General features: G+C 41.0%; 1 protein-coding gene across 4 annotated transcripts in view; it reads right to left on the bottom strand.

Moving 5' to 3' along the window:
* Window positions 1-5,781: 5,781 nt before the first annotated feature.
* LOC119477745 (protein diaphanous homolog 3-like) overlaps window positions 5,782-20,940 on the bottom strand; it is a 188,522-nt gene continuing 173,363 nt past the window's right edge. For 3 of the 4 annotated variants that reach the window (XM_037751877.1, XM_037751861.1, XM_037751869.1), the window contains exon 28: window positions 5,782-7,823. In XM_037751877.1, coding sequence (XP_037607805.1) covers window positions 7,453-7,823 — 371 coding nt within the window. In that variant the 3' untranslated portion in view covers window positions 5,782-7,452. The remainder of the gene's footprint in view (window positions 7,824-20,940) is intronic. The other variant, XM_037751854.1, reaches the window with a different exon arrangement.

Here is a 20,940-nt window from a genome sequence, read left to right as displayed (position 1 = left end):
CTTGCAAAGCTACAATCAGGGACATTGTTCTATTTTTATTTTAGAGCATCTGACACGTAAAATAAATGAGTACCAGCTTCAGAATAGTTGTTTTCACGTTGTTTTGGTTCAACAGAATTTTCAAAACATATATCTCACCTTTCTCTCTGTAATTTTTAAATATTCCCTTCTGGTGTTATTTCAACATATAACTATGTTCTAGTTGATAAAAATAATATGATGTTTTTTTCATGTGAAATCTCATGAGTGATGTTCATCATGCTTTCTCCCTCCACCTGGCTGATGCTTTTCATCTCATCTACGGTATTAGTGACTCGAGTTGTTCCTATTTTTAGTCCTGTTTTGAGCTCATGCTGTGTGGAAGTTTGTCTCCACTCCTGCAAGCCAAACTTTTTAAACTATCAAGAAACCATCCAATAAAGATCAGTCGCCGCCGACAAAAACAACAGCGAACCAAACCTTACCAATTTGTGACTCCAGTGAATGAACATGTAGAAAGTTCAGACCGCAGGATACCATTCAGCTGTTTGAAGATGGAATTAATCACTGCATTGGGACAGATAGAGAGACATTCAATATCTGTTTTGATATTTTGCATGATTGCCAAATATGTGCTATTTGTTTGAAAAGTGGCGAGGGATGAGTTTGCCGTCTTGCACAATTTTAACAACAAAAAACATCAACAAAACATCTCTGCGAGACAGAACAACAAAGACAAAGAACTGAAAGAGGGCCAGAATTTACACTGGTGTAATGCAGCAGTGATCAAAGAAACACCTGCAGGGACAGATGTTGGTAGCCCCAGTAAAGAGACACACCGCTACAAGAGCAATCTGTAGAATAATAAAAGAAGGAGGGAAAAATCCATTGTTGATTTAAGTGTTCAACCACAAACTCTGAATAAGCACTTTGCACAGACATGAACATTTCGTCAGCCAGGCTTGATCTATTAACAGGACAGAACAATGAGAGCCCGATTTGTCCCTGGGTGACACTATTAGGGTGTTGGTTTACCACCATGACTGTCTCCTCCTGGATCTGAGCCCAGCAACAAGGTGACTCTGCTCGGGCTGTGCAGTGATTAGTCAGGTTCTGCCACAGAGGGATGCTCCGTAGTGCAGCTTCACTGTTAAGATGAGGGGGGAAAAAATACAGCTGTTTGTCTGTGAGAGACAGAAAAGAGAAAAGCACATGTTCAAGTTTTCTGAGCACTTTGATTTATTTTGAAGTGGAGAGCAAAAAGTTTTGGGAACAGCTCAAAGATTTCTGTATTGATGAACAGAGCAATTACACCAATTTTTCTTTCAGAACCTCAACGTACAGACAGTGAACAGTCAGAAACATAGAAGAATGAGGCTTATAAGTGCTAGACTGTTTCTTTACTGGGAGCGGAGCAAAAGAACAGAGATGCCAGGAAGAAACAGCATGGCACATAACCTCTCTAGAATCATGGTTTTTCAGTTGTCCGTCTCACGTACGTCTGATGGAACAGATGCAATTTAATCTCAATCAATACAGCAGTCTACACAGGCCATGTGACAGCTCAAATTCCACTCGCTTAACCACAACCTTAACAATCTTTTTTTCGGCTCCAAGTCTATTTGCTTCAGTCTTACAGGCCTAACTACAGTGAATGTGTGCTGTGATCACAGTACTGTGGCTGAGTGCTTCCAGCGTAGGCACTGAGAGAGAGCAGAAGCTGCTGACTTGCTGCTTTCACTATGCAGCCCATATCAAAGAACATCATACTTTCTGGGTTGCAAAAACTCTTGCCAGTGAGTGTAATCCAGGCAGCGGTTACGTTTCCACCACCACGTATTTGGCAAGGCAAATTATAGCATTTCAACATATTTTGCAGGGGACAACAATGGATGGCTACATCCTTCCTAACCACTCTCTATAACTGTGACTGAACAACACATTTTCATCCCAAATTGTCATATACTGACGCTTCGTCAGACCCCTCGGCGTCACTTTTCGGCCGCAGTAAACGAGTGCTTAATGTCGTGCATTAAAATAAATACGAATGGCCCGCTCTAGAGCAATTTAGAGCAGAGCCAGTGTGTAGAGTGTGTGTGTGTATGTGGAAAGTGAGTGGTGAAACAAGAGCGAGAGAGCGGCGGTGACGAAAGTGAGTAACGTTATCGACTCCGGCCCAAGCAGGAAAAGTTAATAGTTTTGTTTGTCCGTTCTGGGCTACTGTAGAAACATGGCGGTGCAACACAGCGAACTCCGTGGAGAAGACCCGCTCCCTATGTAGATATAAACGGCTCATTCTAAGGTAACAAAAACACAATGATTCTTATTTTCAGGTGATTATACACTAAAGAAAACATACTTATTAATATTATACTCCATTTCTACCAATAGATCCCCCTAATTGTTACACACTGGTCCTTTAAGTTTAGGGAAAAACAACATGGTTGGACTTAAAATTACTATGTTTGTAAAGTGAAAATGAGACTGAAAACGGGGCACGAACGAACAGCTGATTGTAACGTGAAAGTGAAACTTAACGCACTGGAAGCAAACAGCGTTCTCCTGGATGAAAGCCTTGTGTTTGTTGGTCCCATCCACCTCCCCCTTGTGTCTCTTTCGCTCTTTAAACTACGTCACCACAGCACTCTCTCTGTGCATTTACTATTGACGCAGATGGGTTTACATCGTAGTTAATGGAAAGCCTGGTTTGTCTTATACAGACGCTAAAGGGTGTACTGTGCGCCGGTATCGAACGCCGAGGGCCGTGACAAAGCATCGGTATTTGACACCCCCTGGAATGAGAACAGGCTGGACTGACACCGTAAATTACAAAATGATTCAGCCAAACAACCTGAAAACAGAAAGTGATTTTTGCCCCATAAAATCCAACACTATGATGTGTTCAGGCAGTTATATGTGCAGCAGAGAGTTTACTCTTCGACTCTTGGGGAAAAGAAATAGTGACAAATGTGTTGATGTGCATTGTACTTTCCTCCTCAGACACATTTTTAACTTCATCTCCAATCAAAGAAGCCCAGATTGCAATCTGCTACACAATATGCTTTGCTCCACTTTATTAGGCCCATAGATATAAACCTCATGGCTGGAACACAGGCCCGTGAGTAATGAAGGCTCCCTCAGCATAACAAGATGCTACCCTCCTTATGCTCTCCTCCTCCTCTCAATTTGTAGCGTCCATGAGTTTAGCCGGTCATTTTCCTGCTTTCCTTCCAAAGAAACGGGCCCGAACAGGTGCTGTAACAAAATGAAATAATTTTTTAGATCTTGAAAGCATGCAGGCAATTAAAGAGAATGTATTGTCAAGAGTTTTCTTACCTGACATACACATGCACAAACAGTCTGACCCCTTATGCAGCAACATTTTTGCTAATTACAGTAGTGCACATATCTGCAAAAATTGGAAAATGGATTAAATGCTTTTGGTGTATGGTTAAGAACCTGAATCACTTGTAAATCAGAAAGATGATGTTTACAGCACATTAATTAACTTGTATAAATATCATGGCACATCCTCAGAAACACCAGGCAAAGGAGAACACCCACAAACATAATCTCCTAGATCAAAAAAAGAAAAAAAACATTCGGGAAACTGAGAAAAAGAACTTCAGCGACACAGAAACGGAGGTAATCCTCCGTGGCATTGGAAAGAAAAAGGGAAAAAAAAGTAAATAAATGAAAACTCTCTTCTGAAGCAGAGGCAGCGGTTTTTAAAAAGCTGACGTATTGAAGAAGGCGACTGCGTGGTCCTCGCAGAGAACCATGAAAGACCTTAAAAGAAAGTGGTTTGATTTTAAACTGTTCAGTAAAAAGCACAGTGCTGCCAGCTAAAGCTGAATCAAGGCCACTGGAGGAGCAACAACTGCTTCGCTCTCCCAAACCGCTGAGTGCATTTGTCTCTGGCTCTGATCCAGATGGGGACAGTTGTGTCGTTCCCAGTGGTGAAGATATTCACCATCTGACAGGCTACAGCAAGCAGACCTTGTCAGATAGCTGGTTAACTGGTCGGCAGATATCTTTCTCTCCCTGTAACTCTCACTTCTGTCTCCAGTATATCCACATTATATGGGACTTTATCTACCGTATATTTATGTTTTAAAGAAGGCATATGTTCAGCACAGTGCCTTTTTAATGTCTCGTTTAATTAATAAAAGTTTACACAAGCTCTTCACAAGCTTTGAGTCAGGTGTAACTTTAATTTAGACAATTTAACAACATAGACGCACAGAAGCTATGATGAATCTCGGTTTTCATTGTGTGTACACATGATTTTGTAGAGTTTTATGAGCTAATCCATTCGTGTATCAAAAAGAAAACTGAGCTCAGTAACAACAAAATAACTTCTACTAAGGACACTGTACACTGTGTATGTTGTTCAACCAAGGCACATCATTTTAGAAGAGCCCAATTATCACATTTTTAGAAATCAGTCAATACAAATTAACAACCCTGTCTCCTACAAAATTACGTTCCCATGCAACTATTTTCTCTCAGATTCATGGTCGTGTCTAGAAGGTAACCCGCAAATTGAAAAAACTCGCCGTCCGACGACCTATCCTAACTTTAACTATTGGAGGTCAATACCTAACCTGAACCATCTCGCAAGAGTTTCGCAATTTGCGGATTACGGTCGCAGTTTTAAACACGTGGTTAACGTTGCAAATTGAAAAAAAAATAAAACAAAACAAAAAAATACTTGGTTAGGTTTAGTAAAAAAACATCATGGTTTGCCTTAAAATGATTGTTACGTTATTAAGTTACGGATGAACATTAGAATAAGTGAATGTTAGTTTCACACGGGACACGCACATTGCTCTCCTGGGTGATAGTCCTGTGTTTGTTTGCTCCATCCATCACCACCCCCGACCTCCATCCCTACGCAGACTATCATTACAAATGTATTAGTGATACACCAAAAGCAAACGTAATCTATAACGAAATACGTTTCCCTCAAAGCGTAATTCACATTGCAGTTTCGTTGTATGGGAACATAATTTTTAGGAGTCTGGGCTGAAATAAAAGGTAGAACAGAAACAGAGGAACATAAGGATGTCATTCACGGGCTGTAACTATAAAAACAAAAACATTCTAGCAAGTCGCTGATCTAAAAAAAGAAAAAAAGAGACATGTAGTAACACTTACAGTTCTCTCCAGGGCCGCCTTCAAGGGGGGGGGAAGACACTGGGTCAGTTGTCCCTCAAAGGAGGGCCCTCCTATAATCTTTAAATAATCTGCTCGGAGGCCTTTGGAGATCATCTTTGTCCTGGGCATGAGCAAGACACATGCCCATCAACAGCACATCGTCCTACTAAAGCAATGATGATGCAATTTACATCACGCTGACCATCACGGCCAAGCAGATGGAACAGGGGGTAAAGAAAAATACTTGAAAAAGGAGTAAATCATCAGTTGGTAGAATTTGGGCACAGATGGGCCAGTGTTGATTGTCTCATGTCGTCTCCACCATCAAAGTGTCGGTTTTTAGTCCTTTTCAGCAAGTGCTGCTAACTAATTCCCAAAAATATCTTTATTACCATTACAAGCATAAACAACTGAAGGCTGAATACTAAAGTCCTACTTGTCACTAATCAAGACATGTACTTGATCAATACAAATATTTTAGGACAACCATAGCGAGGATGTGATCTGTGTTTCTGCTACAGTCTGTTGAAGTATAATGACTACTGTATAAACAACACGCTGACAGCCACACAAACATTAACATGTATTCATTTCTGTCATACGTTTAACACTTTTGAGATTGGTGAGAAAGACAACAAAACATTTGTTTTTGCTTCATTTTATTGTAAATGGGTCTATAAAAAGTAAGCAAATAAAGATACAACAAAATATGCTTAAGATATGAGTGATTCCGGTGGGAATTGAAGAGAGGAACAGCAGCATCAATTCTGGTCAACGTGTGGCTGGATGAACTTGTTTCTTTTGTCTATAAATGTTTTCACTAGCAGTGACACGGAGACAAAGCAGCCTCGTACAACCACAATCAACTTGTCAAGTGACATCTAATCGCTCTTCTAACCTGTAAAAGTATCATACGGCGTATGTATTGTATGTATTCATCCTTTGTGAATATATATATTTATAGATTTATAACATTTTTTTTAGAAAGTACAAACAATTAGATCAAAAGTTTGAATACAGAAGAATGAAAGGAATGAAAGAAACACAGAAAATAATGAAATACTGAAAGTAATAAATGCAGATATAAGGTTATAGGATTTTAAGTGTAATATGCATATGAAAATAACTGGTGTGTAATTGGAAACTAAAACACAGGTAGGACAAGATGATTATGATAAATGTGTAAATTAAATGCTACAGTAGAAGCATTATATTAAATGCCAATGTGAAAGGAAACGTGATATTATTTGTATTAAATATTGCATACTTCTGGATTACAAAGAAAGTGCTCAGCTACCTTGCATCTTTTACTTTCAGAGAAGACGTTATGTTATATTCCCAGTGATAGGAATATATAAATGAGAGCCTAAACGTTTTTGGCAGTGCACTTTACAGGATCAGGTAGAGACTGCTGAATCTATTTGGGCTGCATTTTATCTTTTGAGCTGTAATGTATGGCACTAATATACTTAAAGGACCAGTGTGTAACAATTAGGGGGATCTATTGTCAGAAATGGTATATAATATTAATAAGTATGTTTTCTTTGGTGTATAATCACCTCAAAATAAGAATCGTTGTGTTTCCGTTACCTTAGAATGAGCTGTTTACTGTATATCTATATAGGGAGTGGGTCCTCTCCACGGAGTCCGCCGTGTTGCACCGCAATGTTTCTACAGGAGCTACAGGAGTTGATAATGTTACTTGTCACCGTCGCTCTCTCTCTTTTGCTTCACCACTCACTTCCCACGTACACACACTTTCTACGCACTGGCTCTGCTCTAAATTGCTCTAGAGAAGGCAGTTTGCGTCGGCCACCGTAGCTCTCCAACACCCTTTGCACACGGGAGAGGCTTCAGTTGGTTGCAATCCCCTCACCTCACCGCTAGATACCGCCAAATCCTGCATACTGGACCTTAAAGTGTTTCCATTAAACCACAACTTTTGTAAATATATTATCTATTTCATAAAATGACCTCTGAGGACATTATATTTGCCAGTGTTTCCAGCTGTCTTTGCTCTACCTGCCTGAATTTTCTTTTAGAGAAGGATTGAAAGCAAGGTCCTCGTATTCATTGATAGTTTTATATAAATTAATTTTTTATGATGCTTTTAAAAAAATCCTTGTTTGTTTTTTTTATGTTAATTTGATTGCCTTACTATTTACGCCAAATTAATCTTTCACAACTTTGTCTTACTAACTACATTTTCTGCTTCTTTATAAAATTGTTGAAGAAAAAAATATTTTTGGTCACATTCAGAGTGTGTTAATGGCTGTGTTTACAAATATACTGTATGCTGTGTGTAATTTCACCTCACAAGGCCCTGAGTCTGGCCAGGAGTGCCTCTAAATCGGACTCTCCGTTGGTGCTACAGCTGCTGACCGCAGCACCGGTGGAGGACGGCTGGGAGGCCGGCAACTCTGCTTCGACCTCCGTCATTTTCTCAGTCGGCTTAATCGTCTCTCTCTCCACCACCCTCTCTCGGTCCAGCCAGTGGCTCTGACCCGGGGCGTTCCTGTACCTGCGGCCGGACTCGGAACACGCAGCGGCCTTGGCCCGGGCTGCAGATGGATGGCCCTCAGACTCGTTATGGGCCTCCTTGGCAGGGGCAGCTTTCACCACCGCTGAGCCTAAATTTATATTCTGCCGAGAGCGAGACCTTTGTAAAGGTGCCTTGATGTTTTCTGTGAGTGAAAAACAGAGAGACAAAGCAGTGAGAACAACTGTGAGTATATGAGGGAGTAGCGAGAATAAGTGACTTGTTCAAGTGAATGAAAGCAAGGGGTTAATCAGATTACAGATTAAAGCGGCAGTAGGCAGACTATTTTTGGCATCATTGGGCACAAATTCCATAATAACCTTTCAGCATATTGTAATTCAAGTGTTCTGAGAGAAAACTAGACTTCTGCACCTCCTCATGGCTCTGTTTTCAGGCTTTAGAAAATCTAGCCTGTGACGGGAGATCACAGGTCATTTCAGAGAGAGCGTTCCTATTGGCTGTTCATTCAACGGAGGCAGCTGTCAATCACTCGCAAACTCCAATCAAACTAGGCAGCGCTGATCAAATATGAATAAATGTTCTGTTACTGTAATGCCTATTTCTCTCCTGATATGTTTTCAGAAACATCTTGTTGTGTAATGTTTAGCTGTAAAATAAGGAAGTGTGCTCCGGCTGGTGGGCGGTGCTTGGTATTTCCTCAACTGATCTGAACATGGCTGCAGGGTCAGAAACTTTCTCATTTTACAGCTAAACAGTACAAGATGTTTCTAAAAACATTTGAGGCGAGAAATAGGCATTAACGTAACATAATATTGATTGATATTTGATCAGCGCTGCTCAGAAAACGGCGAGGCTTCAGCTCAGCTCTGATTGGTTGTTTTCCTCCGGCCTGTGAAATCTTGCAGATGCAGTTCGGAGCGCCGGAGGACACAGAGGCACATGATTTCTTTCAGATTACCTGTCTCATGCACTACTGTCAGGATATAGTGACTGTTTTATAATTATATATATATTTTAATCATATGTGCTCCAACCTGCCTACTTCAGCTTTAAATTAAAAACAAGAAAGGTTTTTTTAAAAGAAAGCAACCAAGGGAATACAAAATGTAGCGTTAGTCATTCTGCAGCAAATATAAAATGATGGAAATACAGAAGGCATTAGGAAATAATGAAGAAGCACTTTAGTGAGCATAGGCACAACAAAGCAAAGGTAGACACATGAGCTCAGTGTGCACACGGTTAGTGTGGATGAACACACACACAAACACACACACCATGGAAGCGTACGCTGTGTATACAAACACTGATGAGGACACATTCTCTGCAGCAGACTGTGGCACGCAGCGAGCTCAATATGATGAAATGGATATGGCTGATCAACCGTAACAGAAACTCAATAACATTGTGCGTCGCCTTTTTCCAATCTCCCAGTCTCTTTCCCTTTTCTCTTACATGACACCCTCCCACCCGACTCCACCTCCACTGATTCCACCATTATCATCCATTCTCCTTCCTCCGCTCTTCATCTCGGCTCTCTGCTCCTACAGTAGTCCTCTTCATCTTTCTTATTCCTCTCACCTCCTCCCTTCCCCCCGCCGGCTCTCCTCTCTCAGCCTGCCGCCCTCCGCTCTGGTTTCCGACTTAAAACACACCTCCAGACAGACAGTGGAGCAGAGTGACAGCCCAGATCAGACCTACGTTCTGAATTATAATCCCTCTGAGTAGATCTTAGACTTCATCATCAGTATGTGTGCGCTGGAAGGAGAGAGGGTGAATCCATATTCATGTGACCTTGAGCGTGAGGCTGAGAGGAGTGGCGCGAGGAAAGACACCACCGCATTTAAAGTTTCCTGAGCCTGAAATGTCTGGCAAACAGGAGTCAAACACAGCAGAGCAGAACAGAGCGACCCGCTCTGTCAGCCAATCGGTAATGAGTTTGGAGCGTGGCCAGTCAGTCATGACAGTGTGTTTTATGGGCCGCGCTGACGGATGACAAGGAACGTCCCTGAACACAACCTCTGACAAATAAATAAGGATAAAGGCAGGAAAGAGAGAGCAGACGAGAAGGAACCGACTACAAAATTAAGCAAAGAAATGCAACGATCACACACACACACTAGTGCTCACACACACACTAGCGCTCACACAAAACCTCGTTAGGCAAACAAGAGGCAGTGGGGGGATTTTAAAAGGATGAAATGAGTAGAGTGTGTTGCCTTGTTGCTTTGACTGAACATTTACCACAGCTGAAAATCCAAGTTTCCTCTCATTATCTCACCCTTTCTGCTCTCTCTTCCTGTTGTTGCAGTCTCAATTTTTAAAAGACAGCAATTATTCCCCACAGACGATCCTCTTGTTCCACGCTCTCCGATCCTGTTCCTCTCTCCTCCCTCTTAAAACCTGTCATCTACCCCCCAGGGCTGTTTCCTTTTGCTCGATCAGGGCAAATGCCCCACAAACACACACTTCCTTTTGCAAATAACACACTAACAGTTTCTGATGTTGAGAAAATTATCAATTGTGGTATCAGCAATTTGCATTTTAATATCTTGTTTACACTTCTGTCGAAATTTTTATGCCATTTCTGTCTTCTTGGAGAGAAAGAAAGAGAACATGCTAGCGGGTATTATCAGACATCAGATTTTGTCAAAATTGCATGGACATTAGATATGAAAAGCCCATACTGGTGCTGAGAAATACAAAGTGCTGCATCAATACGTATACATTTACACTTCAAAAAGAGATTAAAACCCCCCACACTTCAATAAGACCTCTTATCCAAAAGTGCATTTCTTTTCTTCCCAACAGGGCCCTGTCCTTTAGTGGTGAACATGATCAAAGTGCCGGCAAGTTCAGTTTCTTCTCACTCTGGCCGCCTGTGACACCTAGCTGCCCCTTCCTTTGAAGCCTCGCTGGCTTCTCAACATATGCCTTCATCTCAGCTGTAAAACACGTCTGAGAGATGTAGAACATGACTCATCGCAGAGGTTGTACTCCGTTAACCAACAACTGACACTGGTTTTATAGGAGGATGAGTCAAGTCGAATTTAAAGACAAAAAACTTTGCCTTTTACTGAACACGTGCTGAAAGGGTTGGGAAATGGTTGAAATTAACTTAATTAAAAACATTTTCTCACTTTTTATTTCAAGTGCAAAGTACAAAAAGCCCCCTAAAAATGATATCAACTGCCACATGATCAGTAGTAGCGTTGCACTCTTACAACATGGTCGGACTCACAATGGACAGTTTAAAGGATTAAAATGATCGAAATTGACTATGTTAACAGGTCAGAGCAGCCTCACAGCCCGCGTGAGCAGCGCAGCTTGGATGAATGTCAGCTTCGTCTCTTCTAGAGATTCGAGGTCTTGTCTATTTATTTACGCGTGCTGCACGTGGTTGAGTGAAAATGATCTTTTGACTGTATATTGACATCATACCAGCAACATTACTGCAGTTTCAATGTCTATATCTGTAGAATATGTCACAGACATGGAAAAGAGTATGTATTTATTTTTAACTGAAAACTTCCTGTTTCTGTTTCAAAATAAAAGCCCTCTAGCGCTTTTTTTTTTCTGTGGACAGAATTGCTTCATTTGTTAACACAAGGCTTTTAATCTAAAATATTTGAAGGACAGTGTTTATGTTGTGGAAAATGCAGTAACTTGCACAGCTCCATAAATTACAGAGTACTGGCTTGTAATCGTGGATTATTATTATTTACAAATGAGCACCCTTTTCTGTCTAAAATAAATATAAAATACATTTATAATGAAATAAAATGGCCATTATGAAAGACAAACTCTATGTAGAAAGAACTGGCTGGCAGTAGCAGCACAGCAGGAGAAAAAATGTTGCCAGTGTGGACAGCACACATGAGAAAGACGCAGCAGTACAGCGAGGTATTTTTCAAACTAGTAGTCTTCAGCCTCAACAAACGCAGACTCAAGTGACATCACTTGAGGCAATTCATCAGATTTCGTGCAGCTCCCTCTGCGGCCACAAAAGGCTTTAAACAACATTTTTCACATATGCACTAGTACTCGCTAAGACCTGTGAACAGACTTTGATGTATAACATCGGTGGAGTTCTTGGTTAGCAATAAGCAGTGACAAAAAGGGCAACATTTTGGACTGTCCCCACAGGGATACATTTTTCACTTAAATGTTGGCAACTGGGTATTGTTTACCTCAATTTCAGGGTCATTGTCATCCATTTAAATCCAGCACTTTGAACAGCACCGAACAGGCGCACGTCCTTGTAAATAAAATAGCTTATTGCTTCAGTTATTGCCTTTGACCAGGAGGAGTTAGGGGCAAGTAGGGTTAGTTGGTATTGCTAGCTTTGATGTTTGCTTGCCTCAGGTCGAATGTTCCTGCAGGCGATGCTTCCGACAGCACTTTATTGTTCTTGAAGCATGCTGAGTAGGTTGTTGATGGCACTGGAAAAGGTTTTAAGTTCTCGTTACATGTTTTGCATACTGCATTTCTTGATTTCTGGCAGTGTTGCACATGGTGGATTCTGACTTTTTTTCCCCCACCCCTGATCACTTCTCAAATATTTGGATCTGTGCATTGATGTAGTGACATCTTGCACTCTTCTATTGATTTTCCGATACGTAGCAGTTAATCTTCACACCTCGCTGTGATAGCAGGCTATTGGAAAACCTTTCCTGTCCAATATTAGAAAGAAGTGAGAGGCTTTATTCCATCTGCAAATAGCAGCAAAAAGGAGTCCACATTTCCTCGTGTAAGATCATTTGCTCCATTTATATTTGCTGCTTCAACTGATGCAGATGAGCTTTTACTCATCTCTCTCCTCCTCCTCCCTCCTCTCCTGCTCTCTTGAAGTTTGGAGAAGTTAGCAGTCAGACAGGCTTAGGCAGGGAGCCTCAGCAGAGAGACAGAAAGTGAAGTCTGGACTGCAGCAGTGCTTGCCTGTCTTTTTCTCTCGCTGACTGTTAAAGCTACACCGCCTGCCACCATTGTGGTGACAATGAACTCATCTACATGAAGAGCCGTTATGAGATTGGAGAAAAACAGTCAACACACGAGAAAGCCTGGAGATTGGTATTTTCTGTATGTCTGTAAAACATTGAACACGATGCGATTGTGCTAAACTAGCAGTCTATCACAGTACTCAGTCTGCCGCCGTCCTTAACTTTGCTGGAAGGCAGAATGGAAGAGAAAAAACACTTGAAAAAACAATGATAAAAGAGCTGGCAGACTGAGTTTGTTGTGCCTCTGCTTGCTCTCAGCTTTGCTGTAAAAATGTGTCTTTAAACTGTAATTCTTACATCCCACAGCCTTTTAACCAGCTACTGACACTGGCTCTGTTGCAGCATTAGACAAGTAAAATCTCAAACAAAACCAACTAATCGCTGCTCTGAATGGTTTGAGAATATCATCAGGAAATTCAAGATGGAACCATGGTGGTTTATTAAATGTCTGATGGGGTAGCATTTTGTAGAAATGTAAAAGGCCCTGTCCAATACGGAGTGCTTCTTTTTTTTCTATCTGCAAATAGCTGCAGAGAGGAATTCACATTTTCCTCTTGTCAGATCATTTTGGTCCATTTGCATTTGCCACCGCTAATACAGATGCAGATGAGCCTTTCCTCTCATCTCTCGCCACCCCCCCCCCCTTCTCTCCGCTCTTATGAAGTCTGCAGTATTTGATCACTTTAAGAAGAGAGTAGTCATGAAGACTCGCTAAAATACAGACAGTGAAGTGTCTTTTTTTCTCTCCGCGGAGTGACTGACACAACAAGTTGAAGTTAGCAAGATCAAATACACACTTCTACGCCCGCCATAAATCACAACACAGCTAGCTGGCTTGGCAGTTTGGCTGCATGCTCTGTCTGATGATGACTTTTTGCCCTGTTTTTTGCATCTACAAGTGGAACATCTGGGGCCAGTTTACTCCACAAGGATCAGGTCAAATAAACGTGGAACAAAAAATTAATTAATTTGCTCAGATTAATCCTTTGTCAGTCAGAAAATAGAGAGAAATGCCTTGCACAAGTTTCCAGGGCAGCAGTAGTCTTCAAATTGCTCTTTTTTGTCAAACATATTACAATATAAAACAGAGTGAAGCAGAAAATCCTCATATTTCAGAAGCTATTCAGCCATTGGTGCGAATATGATTTCATACGATTTTATCGAGTAATCGATGTTGATAGTTGAATTAATCAACAAATCTGTAAAACTGAGTTTCTCCACAAAGAATCACACAAAAGCACCACTTTAGATATTTTGTTTACCACAGATGTGCTTATAAGTTTCATAAATAAGTCATTCAGCATGAAAAAAAGCATTAAAAAAAATGACGAATCAACTAAACAAATCTTAGTTGATTACGACCAAAACGACAGATTAGTAGACGAAGGCTACATCTACACTAATATGTTTTTGTTTTAGAACGGCATAAAACGCATATCACATGACCATTCACATACACTGGACATGCATGTGTCGGTGTAAACAGGAAGCAGCGCTGGATTGGAGCATTATAAAATGTAGAACGACTGCACAACAGCTGCTAGCATAAACAACAAGGTCAGCAACGCCTGTAACTCCATGTTGAAATTAACCACTGGTGGTCGAGGCTGATGTCGTTTGTTTTCTTCTGGAAAAGTTTCATGGGGTGTGACGAATCAGGGAAGGACACGTCATGACTGATAAGACCAGTTCAAGAAGCGAACATGTGTGTCTGCGTCATCGTTTTCAAAGCTCTCCGTTTAAAAACGGCTTGAAAACGCCTGAGCAGTGTGAATGCAAGGCATAAACGTAGCAAAAGTTCTGCGTTTTAAAATGAAAATATATTAGTGTGGATGTAACCTAAGAGGGGGCAGCCCTAGTGCCAAGCATGATCGGTTTAAGAGTCTGGTCTGCAGTCTACTTTTTCCATGAAAGTAGGGCTTCAACTCAGATCCTCCCCTCCTCTAATGGACGTACATCGCCACTGAGGTCAGACAACAGATGCAAAACAACCTCATCATTTTGTCTATGTCAGTGAGGGACTGTGTGTACTGTGCTGTGGGCAACTCTGCTTTAATGTGTGTGTACATACAGAAAGGAGACGTGCAGGGGACAGTTACACTTAAGAGTTGAAAAAGTACGGTGTCATAAATGTGTGTGATGCTCCAATGTCCCCCGGCGAGCCTTGTAAAAGGGAAAGCTAGCAGACAGCTTGTTAGCTTGCCTGTGTGCATTAGGCTGGCTGTAATTAAAGATCATTACCTGGCAACTCACCAGTCATTGAAGGTTTGTCCCTTGCTTGTTTGTCGTGGTTAACTGTGTGTGTGTGTGCGTGTGTGTGTGTGTGTGTGTGTGTGTGTGTGTGTGTGTGTGTGTGTGTGCGCGCAGAGCTTCTCTGTCACGTAGAAAAACAGCACACAGGATTAAAAACGAGGAGAGGCAACAAGCAATGAGAGGAGAGTGGAAGGAGGACAACGGTGGGAGAAATGGGATGATGATGAGGGAGAATGATGACAAGATGGGCAGAACAAAAAGCCTCAAGACAGTGATTTAGAAGCAATGATTGTAATTTAGACTAGACTAAAATAGAGTAGGAAAAACAGAGGGAGCACTAAGGAGACAGAGGAAGAGAAAACAGAGGTGGTGTGGGGATGGATTGTTGAAAGAGCACTATAACAACCGCTGTGTGTAATGTGAAAACCAGCACTGTTATAGGTAACTGAAGCCTGTCCTGCTCTAATGCATATCAAAGTGTTTTTTCTTTGTTGAGCTGTGATTTGACTCCCCCCCAACCCCCTCATCCTCCGTCTCTCCTCCCCCACATTTAACAACCCCAAATATCTTTGTAAATACAGAAGAATAGCTCACAGTGTTGGTGGAAAAGCAGCATCATTTGGAAGCCTTTTAGGAGGATGTGTGCCAGTGTGTATTCATGCCTGGGTTTGGATTTTCTTTGTCATCTATTGTATGAATTTATTCTACCACACAACAATATCTGGCTCTAAAATGGCATTTACTTGTGTGGGTTTTGGTTAAGATAATCAATCAGAAAAATAAAGCAACATCTATTTTCATACTCGATCAAATCATTTATCAAGGGAAAAAAGACAAACATGAAAATTGTGACGGTTTACCAGTTTTTTACTGTTTTATTTTGTTCTAAACTGAATAGTGGTGGAAATCACTAGAGGCCACACGATACGATATTATCACGATACTTAAGTCGCAATACAATTCTTATTTTGATTCTAAACATTTTGTCATATGCTGAGTATTGTGATAAGAGATATGTTGCAATTTTTTCCACTGAAAATTATGCAGTTTGTCAACGTCTTATAAGATACAGTTTTCACTCCATTCATCTCAGAATTTTCATTCACATATCTTGAGGTCAGAGGTCAAGGGACCCCTTTTTTAAAAAATGGCCATGACGCTACAATCTCTGAAAGACAGAATACCAGGCTGTTGGATTGTTAAGAGGTTAATAGTTTGTATAATAAAAGACTGATACTTGGCGTCTGCGTAGCGATACAATATTGCCACGCAAAATATTGCGATACTATGCTGTATCGATTTCCCCCCACCCCTAAAATTTCATATATTTGGGATTTGGACAGTTGGTTGGAAGCAAATAGACAATTTGATGATGTCACATTGGACTCTGGAAATGATTATTAGATCAAAAATAATCAACAGATTAATTGATAATGAAATTAAACATGAGTTGCAGCCCTCGGGGCAAGCACTACATCTTATCAAGCATGCCAGAAGCGCATATTTTGATTTAGTGACAGTACTGATGAGTCCAAAAAGAGAACAATTTTGGCCCTTCACAATCACCACTTTGGTATAGTTCATTTGTAAAGGCTCAAAGCTCATTTTCAGAAAAAAACAAATATGCTGCTCATGTGCTTTTTGAGTACACAAGCGGAGAGACTTATCTGTTTTATAATCGTTTGGGAGATAAAAGTAGGCTGTCCAATATAACGGTGATGAGCACATCCTTAGAGGTAATCTATGAAGTAAGTGGAGCCTTTATAAGAAGAAGACTGGTTCAAAAGAGAGCGTGGGGCAGATCCTTGACATTTATAGGTCACCCTCTATGACTCACCTACAAACAAATCCATAGTGATCATAAATATTATTTAACCGGACATGGCAATGGTCTGTGCAGGAGCACGAATGTGTACATAAGGGACACACTCATAAAGACATGTCAACACACTTCCCCTGCCATGCTTAAGCAGACATGATGGAGTCGTATTAAAGTCAAGTGTACATGACAAAGTGAGCAGGGACTGGGCAGGGGTGTTGGGGTGGTTTACTGCTTAAAACCAAAAAGGGCAACGTGGAGGAGCTGGATGTCCCTCAAGTCTTCTGCCCCTCAGTGTGAACCCCAGCCACTGTGAGCTGCAGCCAAGCATGACATTGCGTTAGCACGCCTTGGTGCTTCCAACAATGCCTCAAAAGTGAGCTTGATTCAACTGCCACTAGTACCGCTACCCTATACCGGCTCACACTGCAGAGGACGCTCTATTGAGAATACAATTAAAATACACGATACAAAGCTTCTGTTTTTATGGACCACATGATTCACCTCTCCACTGTCAAATGCCAGCGATGTGATGCTTCCCAAGACATCACACGTCAAAAACAGAGTTGTCAAATTAATTATTTTTTTAGGAGGTGACTGTTTGAAAGACATACTGTAGACACACATGCTGCATGATTGAAGGTTACGTGAATACAGACATCATTATAGAGTAATGGCTACTTTACGTTTACCATACATAAAGCAGATAAAATGACACTACTGCACTGTGCTTTTGGGGGGAAAATAAATAAAAGTTAAATGAATAGTTTTCACCAGCTTAGAAATGTCATCTTTCAGAAAATAATGACTTTCCCCGCTTTCAACTGCACCGCCACATCATAACATAACTCTGAAGGGAGGGGGAAAAAAGCAACACGATGTTTAGTGTTGTAAATTACCCATCTCAAGCAAGTTTTACATCTCTGCAAGTTGTTAAAATGCATTCATATATCTAAAAACCTGCTGTGTTAGGTCATGGTCAGCGATTATACAAATAGGCAATCTGTAATAAATGGAGTAAACGATGCAAAAAAAAAAAAAAAAAAAAGGTATGGTCCTTTACAATATAAACAAATCTGTCCGCCTGTATTACAAAGAGGAAATACACCTGGCAGATGGTTGTAGCAGCCCGGGCTCTTAGTCCTGCTTTACTCTAATTATACCTACATGCAGGGTAATGGACTGAGAATGTTTCCTCGTACAGGGACAGCACCACTTCCTGGGGCCTCTGTCTCTCTTCTCTTTCTCTCTGTCTACCCCCCCCCCCCCCCCCCCCCCCACCCCATCACCCCCCCACCCACACACACACACACACACACACACACACACACACACACACACACGCACACAGACACACACACACACACACACACACACACACACACACACAAAAGCAGACATCAGACACAAACACAGCGAGACAGCCTGACAGACACACATCACTGCGTAGAAGCAAACACACCACGCACACATATACACAGTCCCTTTCTAATAAGCACTGGCTATTGGCGCTGATACAGGTGTACAGCCAGTGTACTCTGCTGCCTCTGGCATGAATTAAACATGTCTCGGTTTCAGGCTCTGCTACCTGTTGTTGTTTGTGTGGTTACTGCTGGTAAATATCCCCAGCAGCCGTAGTCTAATGCATATGTATTTCCCCTCGGTGGCTTCACACTAACTAAGGGTTTCTATCAGCCGCTTTCTCCAGCAGTGTACACCTGTCACACTGGGAGAGTAAAATATTGATCCTTCACACGCCTCCAGAGTCGAAAATGCACTCGCAAATGCATCCGCAGACAGACAAACACACAGAGGCACACATTTCTCGGTTAGCCTCCAATCAGTCTGTAACATGGATTAATGAACTGGTGGACTGAAGAGAAGTTTATATGATAGATGTGGAGTACAACCGATAGACTCCTGTGTGCTGTACACACACATGGACTGTAGTGGATTATGGAGAACCTGCATAAGCCATCTGTATCCATAACACATTTTCAGCCCCATGATTTTTCTGATTAAAAAAGCTATTAAGAAGAGATTGTACTTGATATTTGAACAAAACTCAGCACTGGTCTTTGCACACCAAGTCTGTATTTTTCGAGTGCGTTTTTTTTAAATATGTCATCTGATAAAAAACGTTATGCACAGAAACCTTACCCATTGGGGAAATACAGTAAATGTTAAATCCTCTGTATTCTTTGATTTCTTTATCGTAAAGTGCTTTGTGTTTGGAGATGAAGTGAATGTTTATCATGCCATTTCAGATGATGATGCTTGCACAGACGATGGCGTGTCAAACAACCTTCTTTTGGCTTTTGACTGACGCCAAAAAAAGCAAAAAATTCTAACCTGTTCCGAAAACTTTAATGACGGATACAAATTTCGTAGTCGGTGTGTAAACATCATTGATACAATGTGAGGTTGTATTTATTTTTAAACGTGCAACAACTTTGGACAAAAAATATGCATTTGGTGTGTAAAGGCCTTAAGGTTAAGGTTCCATACTCATAAGAATAAAACCTTCAGTGGAACTTACGTTTTTACATTGCTGGTGTTTTTCTTTGATTGGTTTTCACTTGCCAACATCCAGATGTTATATCCAGTAGACTAAATATGATTTATTGTCATATATGGAAGTTCATACAAGTAAAGATTTGGTAATGAACTTCAATACTATCTTGGTATCGACTGTAATGTGTCCTAACCACCAAGTATCAAAAACTGTCCAGTGGCGAAAGCTGGCATTGAATGTCTGGTCGGATTCTTAATCTTGTTTCTTTGATTGGTTGCTGATTTAAATACAGAATTGTATACATTTTAGTCTGTTTTATTTAGGAAAAATTATTGTACTGCTGCTTGTGTTCAGACAACATTTAACATTCAAGAAGTTTGTCTTCTTGTGTTAAAATGTTACTACTGTATTTCTCAATGTAAGATATGAAAAAAGCTTCACTTTGGTATCGGTATTAAAACTCGTATTGGAAATTCTTGAACAATACCCAGGCCTATATTGTTTAGCAACACCAGTGTATTGGGACGATATTTAACACTTCAAACCTATAATGCAACACAAGATCGAATCACCCGCTGTCATGGCATCAAATGGTGATTTAATATTTCAAACTCCAATGGAAGACTTCCATTCTTTGTCTCTTTTGTAGTCCCTCTGAGGTGCTTCTTCTTTGCCATTGTTTCTGCTGCCAGCTGAGGGCTTGTGTTTAACACTCAGGCCGATTCTGACAGCTCTCAATATGCAGGGCCAGTCCTGCCAAACAGACTTATGAATTCCAAACAGCCCGGAGTCATGCTCCATATTTCATTGAAGTTGAATATTTAAAAAGATCAACCCACTCAAAACCCTATAAAACCTATCGTTCTGGGGCCTTGTGTCCTAAAAATAAAATCGCATCTGCCATATCGCATTACAGACAGCCACATCAGCCTCCATCTCTTAACCATTTCCCTCTCTCTGTTCCCTTCTCTCTCTGACAAAACCCATCTGGTAACCAGCCTGTCTCCATCAACACAGGTTTTGCTTTCTCTCTTTCAAACAACTGCACACACTTCTTCCCGCTTCCTTTATCTCATTCGCTTCCCTTTTCTCCCTCACTGTCTGGAACTCACAATTTCCTTCCTTTATTGGTACGGTAACTCTCACCCCTGAGCTGTCCTCCAACCTCATCTCTTCTTAGCGAATCACACAGACCACCAGGTAGAAGAGATGGTTCTCCATTTCCTTCCTACGAGCACAATGGACCTGGTTTCTCTTATTTCAAAGTGTGAGTGAGCGAAAAAGCACAAGATTTGACAAGATGCAGCAAAATGAGTGGAGACAGACTGCAATGCAGCCTGCTTCTGACAGTACTGTCTCAGTCAGATCAAAGTGATTCGCACTCCAATTTAAAAATAAAAATCAACATCGACTAATCAAAATGTGAGAATTAGACAGCGTAGCAAGAGCAAGTGTGTGTGAATAGAGTACGAGTTTCACTACGCCCAGCTCAGCCCTGGATAGGCTTTGTTTGGGTATAAAATAACAATAACCCAATTAAGCGTTAAGCATTCTTTTATCTAGATATTTATTATGTCATGAGCAGAATCTATAACATTCATTTTCCTCACAGTGTATTAAGTGAAGATTCTGTCAGCAAAGAGAAAACAGTGAGTTTATATCAGAGTGCATTGCACACAAGTTCATCATTTTGTTCAGTCGTTACATTTCCACTTTC

The sequence above is a fragment of the Sebastes umbrosus genome, chromosome 2 (genome assembly GCF_015220745.1).
Source record: "Sebastes umbrosus isolate fSebUmb1 chromosome 2, fSebUmb1.pri, whole genome shotgun sequence".
NCBI lineage: Eukaryota > Metazoa > Chordata > Actinopteri > Perciformes > Sebastidae > Sebastes > Sebastes umbrosus.
The sequence above is the reverse complement of the archived record's forward strand: the minus strand, read 5'-3'. Positions and strand labels throughout refer to the sequence as shown.